Source organism: Temnothorax curvispinosus, unplaced genomic scaffold (genome assembly GCF_003070985.1).
Source record: "Temnothorax curvispinosus isolate PA1 unplaced genomic scaffold, ASM307098v1 QBEX01013717.1, whole genome shotgun sequence".
NCBI classification, from domain to species: Eukaryota; Metazoa; Arthropoda; class Insecta; order Hymenoptera; family Formicidae; genus Temnothorax; species Temnothorax curvispinosus.
In genome coordinates this window covers 273111-283990 of record NW_020223497.1, presented here as the reverse complement: position 1 = coordinate 283990, position 10880 = coordinate 273111, and the positions used below count along the sequence as shown (strand labels likewise).

Genomic DNA, 10880 nt, shown 5'->3' with positions numbered 1-10880 from the left:
CAGCATCGTCCAGTACAGAAGCTATCATGTTACAAATGTAAGTTATAAATTACTGTTCCCATCAAGCACAAAGTATACCCAGCAAATAAGAACCGTATATGTGTCAGTAATATAACATCGATATGTAATGTCAGCTCAACCATATTTACACAGTTACATAACAAACCACATAAATGTGCTGACATTACATATCGTTATTATATTACTAATACATAAATATATATAGTTCTGGTTTGCTGGGTGTAGTTTTAAAAGTAGCACTATATAGTTTTATGCTTTCAGACGTCGTCTAGAAGCCCAGGTAGCCGCACTGAAAAAAGACGATAAAGAACTCATGGAACAAAAAATGACGGAGTTATTGGGAAAAATGTTTAGTCCAGGACAAATACGGATGATATTGAATCCTTCATTGCGGAAAATGAAGTGGTCTTCTGAAGATATCGCAAATCACAGGCAAAAAAGAAGAAAGATGTCAAAATTTACTAATAAAAAACCTGTATATTAAATATTTGCATTTATTGTTATTTGATCTTTTATCTGCATCTTTCCTCTGCATATATAGTTCTTTATGTCGTACGCCACAATATATTTTTGTTTTGCGTCTCAGCTGACAATTCTTTTCCAATCGTTTTCCGACCAGTTTTGATTAAAACTAATAATTCGCAGAATTTTAATAATAAATGACTGGAAATTAAAATCTCGTTTTATGTGAAATTTTTCCGTACGTCGCAATGATTTTTATTCAATGCACACAATTCTTTTTTTCTTAATAATAATAATATTTTCTGTAATATCATATATTTAGACAAATCCACATAAAATAATTATAAAATTCGTCAAATAACAATAACGTTTCTAACATCTACAACGAGAGACAAATTCGGGAAACGATGAGCGTTTATCCGTATGTCACGTGCGTTTTTTATATTTATATATTTTTGTTCATATATATTTATTTATTTATAAAACAGAATTTTCTCTTACATAAATGATCAACATTATTTTGTATTCACATATTGTCCGCTCAAAATGCTTTTATAAATGACTATTATAGATTCGCTGCTTAAATGTGCCGCTCAGTGTGACGTAATGTTGGAAAAGTCGCTGATTGGCTGGGTTCGGAAATATGCGCAAGAGCATACCCTTGTATTTCTACCATGGTTTTACTGACGTCAGAGAGAACGAGGGAATAGAAAATAGGGAAGCTTTCTCTAATCTCTACGCAGTCTCTGCTCTCTGGAGTCTCTGCTTCGAGTAGTGAACCTAACCTAACCTTCGTGACAGAGAATTGTCAACAATACCAAGCGTCATGTTATGGCCTTCTCTAAATTATACAATATCTCATTAGATTGTATGTACGATATATTGCGGTCTGAAGAACATCAACAATTTGTCCAGCAAGAAGCCTGCGAATTCTTTTTACCCGTTAAGGCGATATTGTTCAAAGCGCATTATGAAGGTTCTCTCAATGTTACCGAGAAGCCCAACGCGGCTAAAACTATCGCTGGTTATTTGTCGCACGGTACCAGCAGAAAGGTAAACAATATTACATTCTGCATAGAGCGTTCTCTCAGCAGTAATCTGTGACTATCGTCCATGCACTTCTCATTGTTCAATCATATCTATTTGCAAACCAAAGGAGCTCTAGAAATATGGCTTATGTTTTTTGTAGATGGAAGGTTTTTCCATGTATAACAAGATCTTCGAATTTAATGTATGTACAACTATGGGGTCAAAACTGCCAAATGCTGATGACGTCCATGACCGGCCACTTATTAGGCTACGAGGCTACGAGTTCACTGGAGCCTATAGCAAGTGATACAGCTGTCATCCGTTAAGCTTATTTATTTGATGCTCCGGTGTCTAAGCAGTGCTTAGATGAAAATTATGTAAAGCTTAAGAGGACCTTAGAGCGAGAAGTGCAATCTTGCAACGCATTGATTATTTGGACAGATTGTGACAGAGAGGGGGAGAACATCTCGACATAGGCTTTGAGATTATTCAGGTCTGCCGAGCAGTCAAGCCTAATATCCGTATATATAGGTAATTGAAAACCTGTTCTATGTTCTTTCATACATTTGACAAGATTTTTAACGTTTTCTTCATGTTTCAGAGCAAAATTCTCGGAAATTACGAGACAGTCTGTTGAAAGAGCTCTGTAAACTTTGGAAGAACCCAGATAAAGCAATGAGCGATGCTGTAGATGTAAAAAGCGAATTAGATTTACGAATTGGTACTGATTCTATTAAAGATCATATTATGAATCGTAATCGAGCTGCAAATAAATTCCATGTAAATAAATATTTAATTAACATGTTGACAGGTGCTGCGTTTACGAGATTTCAGACCCTAAGATTGCAAAAAGTATTCCCTAATACTCTTGGAGATATGCTCATCAGTTATGGAAGCTGCCAATTTCCAACGCTTAGATTTGTAGTCGAGAGGTTTCTAGCCATCGGTTCAAATCCGAGCCATACTAGAAGCTAAGAGTGCTTGACGAAGGGATGTCTGTAGAACTCAGAATATGGGCTAGAATAAGATTGTTCGAGAAAATGCCTTGCCAGATCTTTCTGGATGTGTGCTTGGAACGACCGGAAACTACAGTAGAGAAAATAACGTGCAAATCGAAAAGCAAATGGAGACCTCTACCCCTGGATACCACTGTAAATAACTGAGTTAAGATATTACTGATATTTAGCATTTCATCTCAAGAATCATCGATTTAAGAATTAGAGAAACAAGGTTCTCGTAAACTATTCGATAAACTTTCTCAGCTAAACTTAATGTCAATAATTAATGAGTCGAACTCTTGGTTAAATATCGCCGGTTAACAGCTATGTTTGTAATGTATGTAAAAATATTTTCTTTCGTGTTTCTTTAGGCTGACGGTTTATAAGGATAGCTCCAATAAAAAACGGCAGTTTTATGGGTGTCCGAAAGGTATGAACTCCACCTGTAAGTTCTTCAAGTAGGCAGTTGGGGATGACGCTGGTAGTCACGAGAACACGGACTGGAACAATTCCACTGGGAGAGGAAGAGGGAATACAGCACGAAGCAGAATCCCTCAAAAAGGCAATGCCCCCAAGAGGCCTAGACTTACTACGGACAAGAGAAAGTGCGGAAATTGCGGAATAGAAGGTAAAGTGATTTCTCTTTCTCTCTTTTTGTTTTGTTCTCTCTTCCTCTATCTCTACTATTTTCTTCTACTTTAAAAAAATAGTAACATTTTTATTGTTCTTAGTTATATCTATTATCTATCATATTGTACATATTATATATATATTTTTACATTTTCCACTGTTCTTTCACAGGTCACACGAAGAACAGATGCCCATCAAATGGGACGAACTGACAAGTGAATTTTTACATTATTGTAAATAATGTACAGTTTGTAACGATTAAAGTTGTAAAAAGCTTAATTAGAACAGAATAGTATCAAACACGACTTTTATCTGTAAGACTTGACTTCTGCCTCATTGAAGTGACAACTTTCATAAGTGTTAAGGTGTTTAAAGGAAGTGGTTCGATCGTCAATTAATGTTGTATAGTTACGGTTTATATCCTAGACGCAATTAATAATGTTTAATAAATTAAACGACAACTTGCTTGTTATGAGAAAAATTATTTTCCAGTCTCTAATTCTTCTTTTTACGAGTGATGTTTCTCGGTATTTGTTTGTGTTAACTATAAAACAGTAAACAAATTAATATAATGTATGATATTTATCATGATATTTATCATTACCATCAGAGACGAATGAGGACGTGGTTAACTTAAAAATTAGGTAGTGGGAATACGCACACAAAGAGATGGTACGTATTATATGAGCAGCATATTGTAAAAACAAATATTTTGATAATTAAAAATAAAATTTTATTAATAATTCCCGCGCGTATAAACAAATATATTGATTTTCGGAAAGTTACTGTATTTAATAAATATATCATTTTTTATCTGTTTATGGTAAATAGGGAAATCTGAAAAAGAACATTACTTAAAAAGAGCAAAAACTAAAAAAAAATCTAATATTTTGCGTGATAAGAATATAAAAAGTTCAAACCAGAAAATCTTTTAAATATCTTTGCTTCAATTGTTTGAGACGGACATTGACAATTTATAAATTAAAACGCATATTTTGCAAGATTTACTCGAAAATGTATCGCGCGGATATATTCGATAAAATGATTACATTTTTCAATATTGAAAAGTATTGCGGATATCAAAACCTACAATTTCAACATGCACATTTAATTTGCGAAAGAGCGACCGCTATATAAGGCAAGCGTGTAGCATATATTTATTGCTAGAATAAAAAGAAATGTATGAACGCGAATATAAGAACGGGACGCGTCTATAGTGATGCCGCTCTTATCACGTGAAATTGACCGCGCGGGAGACGGAAGTCCCTCCGCCATATTGGTGACGTTCTTTTGCCATTTCCAGAACTAAAATCTTCAGGAAACAATGTAAGTTTCATTATACCAAAATATTATAATTTTAATTGTATTTATCTCACAGTTTCAAAAAAACTTGAATTAAATTTGTTTTTCCTCTCTCCTGAAAAATATGAATTTTTTTTCTAGTGTGACGGTATTCTTTTCGAGATGCGATGTTTTATTTTTACGCAACTCCATCTGGATAGACTGCTGGAGGGTCCTCTAAATTTTATTCGGCCCGCCAAGAAATTTCGACGTTAATTTAAAAATAAAGATATTTTTTGTCTTTATATGATTTTCAAAAAAAATCCTTCAATTATTGAAAAAAATTTTAATAAATTTCAATAAATCGGTTCTCTTGACAAAAAAGATTTGAGAGCCCCTAAAATAGACTGTTAACAATACATTTGGGATTGGTTGCAACAGTGCTTGGCGGGGAGAACGGCTCGAGCGTGGTAGCGGCGATGATAGGCAATGGATAAAGACGACCGCGCTGATAAAGGCACAGATCGGCCGGATCGGCGCAGATGTCATGCGGTCGCGATTCGTGCGCCGCCGACCTCCGCGTGTTTGATGGTTAGCCGTCGTTCTGCCCGTGCCGCTCGTAAGATTCGCTCGTTTGAGATTCACGCATATAATACGCCCTGTGCTCTCGGGAAGTGCCGACTAAACGGAGTCTGACAACAACGGCATTGTCTTCATCGCCAAGCTAAAACAAATAATAAGTAAGTGCATGGTGCTCCACGCAGCCCGTCGTGCCAGACGGTTCACAGTCAGTCTGACGTCACGTGAGAATCGCACTGTTAATTCTCGCGCAGAAGCAACGCGCGGATTTCGAACGTCCGCATGTTCGCTTTCGAGCAATTCACTTCACTTCAATTATTTTCTAAATTTTTAAATTATTTTAATAGCACAATACGGAGCAAGAACTTTGCATTTCAATTATGTCAATTATTCAATTATGGATAATGCTTTCTTTACGTTAAAAAAAGTGTCATCTTTGGTGGAAAAATGTCTTAGAATTTTTCATATTGTTAATCAGAATTTTTATAAAAATTTTCAGACTTTCCCAGAATGCTCAGAATTTTTCAGATTTTTCTCTCTCGCCAACACGCATCTTTGTAAAAATCTGAATAATTATGAGAAAATCTGTGTAATTTATCAGAAATTTTTATACATACGGATACTAAAATATTCCAAAAATTTTCATCCCATTATTTCTGAAAAAGTATGAGAAATTTTACAAAATTTATAGAACTTTTGATAAATCTTAATTCTTATACAATTTCTGAGAAAATATGAGAAATTTTTTCACAAGGGATGTGAATTTTATTCAATATTTTTGCCATTAATTGAATGAAAATGATATTTTCCGTGTGTAACTTGTTAAATTTTCATATGACTCCTTATCAAAATGACTCATTTTGTTAATTTATCACTGTATAATTTTTAAATAATTTTTGTAATAATATTGATAATGACTGTAACTCTCAATGGAGATACCTATTTTTCACTCCATTATTTTTTACAAAACACTTTTGAGACTCGATCATTTCAAGAAAATTCATTTAATCAACAACAGCATGATTTGCGACGATGGCCTTCTCAGAATCTTATCGATTTCTGATAATTAATTTACTTGCACCGAATGTATGTGCGCCTGCTTGTGGGTAATAATTACAATTAAAAGGAAGGACATCAAATGAAGAATACTCATTGCACTTATATTTTTTATGAACTGATTAAAAATTATTTCGTTGTAATAATAATTTTGGCTAATTATATTATATAGTTATTGTACATTTTTAATCAGTGAACTTTTTTTCGATTTTTTAATAATTTACTTGATATGCACGTCGTATGATAACGTGTTGAACATGAATCCATGTATCATTCACATGGCGAAAAATACACATTCTCTGTTTACTTTGCCGCTTCTGTCGTGCTGTGTCGTGCTTGCGCGATTACGGCAATGACGATGCGAGTTTTTACAAAAATTATCTTTTTTTTTACTATACATGTAAACTTTTTCTCTTTTCCTTGAAAAAACATAGAAATAACGACTAATCGCAATGAGACGATTAACATTGAGTTAATAAATTAACTCTATATGCATGCTATGAAGATTATACATATGAATGGAAGTATATTATAATAACATTAATTAAATGTCATAAATAGATAGATACGTTAACGCTATTATTTTTATATATAAATTATAATAATATAAAAAGGAGTTATTTCATTTTATAATAATTGATGTATAAATTATTTTATATATAAATATATATACATTCTCTTTTATATAAGCGTTATATAATAGTGAATAAGTGGGTGAACATTGAAATAAGTATATGAAATGTTACAGCCTAGTCATGGAGAATTACACGTCAGACTCCAGCGACTCCGATTCCGCTTTAAGAACGTTGGACCTGTCCTATTTGTTGCTGGACAACGAAGTGTTAGATAAGCAATTTCTCAATACCAAAAGCCCAGAGCAAGTGGATACCTTGTTGTTGAGGCAAAATCTTCTCATGAACCTTCCTGCCAGTATCAATAGATTCACCAACTTGAATTTCCTCGACATCTCGAACTGCGGCCTCACCAGATTGCCAGATTTTTGGGCGGATTGCCCTTTGACCTGCTTGATTGCGAAACACAATCACCTGGCCAATGATGGATTAGCGAAGGATTTTGAAAATCTCGCTAGTCTGAGGGAACTCAATTTAAGTGGTAATAGACTCACGGAATTTCCTGATCAGATTCTCGATCTACCTGGCTTAAGGTATCTTTATTTGGGCGGCAATCGTATCAACGAGATTACCAAGGACATCTGGAAGCTGCACAGGTAATTGCACACTTTAACGAAGTTTAATAATAATTAAGGTTTAGATAAAAATCAAATTCGTTAATTTAATTGTTAGCAAATTGATAATCGGAAAATAAAAACGTATTATGAAGAACGTAAAGAAACTTGAAAATTATAATCAAACATTTTAATTGTAATGTAAAGAATTTTAATTTTAAAAAGTCTATTGTTAACAACAGTAATACGCGAGTTTATAATTGCGATATCAAGATGTGTCGAGATGATTTCTATGGTTTTGCGTATACATAAAGAGAGACATAGATAAAGGAATTGAATTTGCTGTATCGATTTCGATCCCCGTGTTCTTTTTAAATTTAGTTTGACTGGCATTCCAGCTGTGCAATCAATTTTAATCTTTAAGATATTGCTGTTTGCGCTTTATTTCAATGTTATGCTAAAATAAACGTAACGTTCATCGTATCACGCCCGTTATTTTAACGTTCGTGTGATCTTAGAGTGTAAAACTATATTTGTCGTATTAAAAATTTATAATTATAAATGTGAAAATAAATTCAAATAATTGTATCTGCTTGCGAGTATAATATATGCGCATGTGTTTCATATAAAATATGTTTTATATAAAAAATTGAACGATTTGTCGTTTTTATAAAAAAAAAACATTTCTAACAATAAATATTATGATTTGCAAAAGGTTGCGAGTTTTGTCGATGGGAGACAACAGATTAACAGAAGTACCGTCCACCCTTGGTGAACTGAAGGCCCTACAGGCTCTCGTACTTTGCGACAACATGCTAGAGAGCCTGCCAAGCTCGATAGCCAATTTAACAAATCTGAAGACTTTATCGCTTCATAAGAACAGACTACGGACACTGCCTACCGAGATAATAACGTTAAAATGCCTCACAGAGGTTGGTTAATAATGTAATCACCATTTTATATCATATATCATATTATATATTAATTGCAACTGATAAAGTTTAGTAAACTGGTGTGCAAAGTTTAGTGGAAACTTTGCACAGCAGTTTAACATTTATAATTAATTCATATGTTGAATCAAATAATTTTTTTTTCTCGGAATACATCTCTTTCGTTTTTTCGCAGTTGTCTTTACGAGATAATCCATTAGTGGTGAGATTTGTATCCGATATGACACACAATCCGCCGTCGTTGCTGGAGCTAGCGGCCCGCATCGTTAAGACTAGCGATATTCGCTACGACAATGAGAGTATACCGCACAACCTAGTGCAGTACCTCAATAGCGGCCACCATTGTGTCAATCCTAAGTGCAAAGGTCAGTATCTCGTAATAATTTAGCAATAATTAGCAAATTTATAATCCAGATGTAATAAACTAGTGATCGGATTTAATTGCAACTTTCGGACCGATTTTTGTGTTGACGTTTATTATTCTCCCTCTCTTATTGATCGATTGAAGATCGATAGATGTCAACATGAAAATCGGGCCGAAAGTTGAGACCAAATTCAATCACTGTAGCAATTAGATAAAATATTACTTCGAGTAGTCACGCGTGGAAAGCTTAAGCGAATCAATCAGTCGAGCATTCCCGATAAGATAAGCTTGAGGAAAAAGCTCGATTGCATTACACTTTCTGCAGCACGTTAAAAAATATGCAGCAGCAAATTTGGAATGACAAAGCACATTCTCAAAATATTCCTCTTGATTAAATCTCGCGTCAAGGCCAACCTTTATCTTTCTGCGCAGGTGTTTTCTTTAACAACCGTGTGGAGCACATTAAGTTTGTCGACTTCTGTGGCAAGTATCGCTTGCCGCTGCTACAATACTTGTGTAGCAGCAAGTGCATCGAGCCACGCGACAGCGATGAGGAACTCGTGAGCGGTGCCATGATCAGAAAGGTTCTTCTCGGCTAATGAGATCTTAAAGATATATATATACATTTCTGTAATAGATGACATTGAGAATATTGACTATTTCACTATAATTTTTCCCACTTCAAGAGAGATACTCTTCATTTTTTGCTCTTGATCGATGATGCAAAATTTATAGATAATTATATAGGAATAAATATATTGCAATAGATTCTATAAGATACAGAGGAATTGAATTTACAACATGTAAATATATAGAAATATTATGATGTGTTTTATATGTTTTATATTTTTTTCTTTCTGTTTATACATTTGTGTACTTATTCTTTTTTTTTTTCTTTCTTTTCTGCATCAAAAATATAATAACTAATATGTTAAATGTAATTTGGTAAAATATAATAATGTATTTTACAATATAAATAAAGATATAAGATTCTTCTTTAGAACTTCGAAAATAGCAAGGTAAATTTAAATCTGCTTCGAAAGTTTGGAGAAATAAAAGAAATTTTTGATTAATCTAATATGTAAACTCTCGGTATTGTGAATCCTCTATTTTAAATTCTCCTCTTTATTTTAAAACATTTATAAACTGGAATTACGCTGCTCTCATATTACTTACACCTACACATTTACCACGTAACCATGGCTATATGTAGAATGAAAAAATGAGTAAAAAATAAAGCGTGCGATTCTTTATTTTGCGCATGTGCCACATTAGAATGGAAGTAAAATTAAGGGAATATATTTTGAAGTAGAGAATAGACAAGTTTAATTGTTGGAACGATCCTTTCCATCTTGACTGAAAGATCGGTATATTCTCGTTCGAGTATTAAGTTTATTAGATCGCATGTCCTACTTAGCAAAGTACTTATCTATTTAGAAATTAGGAGGCAAATTTTACATGTGGAAAAAGTATCGAGACAGCGATTAACATTATTGTTAATAGTTTATTGTTAAATAAACCACAAAATATACAATAATAATATTATTATATAGAGTGATCCCGCCGCGTGATTGACGACGGCGCGGTATCGCGCGATTCCTTTTTCGCTTAAACACATCCAGAATAGAGTTATGCTACAAGGTATTCATCATCATTATCGTCGTTGCGACTAATACGTTTTTTTTTTGCGTCATCATGTTTCATTAAAACTAAAAACAACATTCAAGAGAAAGAACGCAGAGGAGGAGTAGCGAAATGAGAATGATAGGTAAGTGTGTGTATTTATAATTTTATATATATATATATTATATATATATTATATATATATACTTGTGTATATATATATATAATTGTGTAAACATAGCAATCGTGTAATAAGAGTTTTACTACCTTTTCACTTTTTTTGCTCACTGCTTAGTACAGTGTGTAGTCATATATAATTAATTACCTATACATACATATACATATTCATATATATATACGCTTTATCTATATATTACATACATATATATGTATGTACATGCTTCTTTTTCTTGTTCTCCTCTCTCTCTCTCTCTCTCTCTCTCTCTCTCTTACGAGCGCACTTTTATTTTCATACACACACGCACATACACATACACACACACGTGCGCATATAATCTCACACCTATTCACGACGTCGAATTAGCGCGTTTTTATCGTATAGGCATGGTAGTAACTAACACTACTCTGTTTACTTCATTTTTTTCTTATAATCATCTTCATTTCACTTTAATTTTTTTATTTAATTGTGTGGTAAATATTTTTGTCGCTTATGCATCGTCTCTCTCTCTCTCTCTCTCTCT

The 10880-nt window shown here is 33.5% G+C and overlaps 1 protein-coding gene and 1 pseudogene across 1 annotated transcript; both read left to right on the top strand.

Moving 5' to 3' along the window:
* The first annotated feature begins 778 nt into the window (after nucleotides 1-778).
* LOC112463855 lies at nucleotides 779-3624 on the top strand (annotated as a pseudogene).
* Nucleotides 3625-4927: 1303 nt separating this feature from the next.
* LOC112463848 (leucine-rich repeat-containing protein 58) lies at nucleotides 4928-9210 on the top strand. Its single transcript, XM_025030474.1, has 5 exons — nucleotides 4928-5161; nucleotides 6805-7284; nucleotides 7958-8174; nucleotides 8368-8557; nucleotides 8989-9210. The coding sequence occupies exons 2-5, from the start codon at nucleotides 6812-6814 to the stop codon at nucleotides 9153-9155; spliced, it is 1047 nt and encodes a 348-aa protein (XP_024886242.1). The 5' UTR covers nucleotides 4928-5161; nucleotides 6805-6811; the 3' UTR covers nucleotides 9156-9210.
* Nucleotides 9211-10880: the final 1670 nt, after the last annotated feature.

Excerpts from the sequence above, each read along its gene's own strand:
- LOC112463848 (XM_025030474.1), top strand. The coding sequence starts at position 6,812 with ATGGAGAATTACACGTCAGACTCCAGCGACTCCGATTCCGCTTTAAGA. Across the intron at positions 7,285-7,957 it reads GACATCTGGAAGCTGCACAG|GTTGCGAGTTTTGTCGATGG; the intron begins GTAATTGCACAC and ends GATTTGCAAAAG. Across the intron at positions 8,558-8,988 it reads TGTCAATCCTAAGTGCAAAG|GTGTTTTCTTTAACAACCGT; the intron begins GTCAGTATCTCG and ends CTTTCTGCGCAG.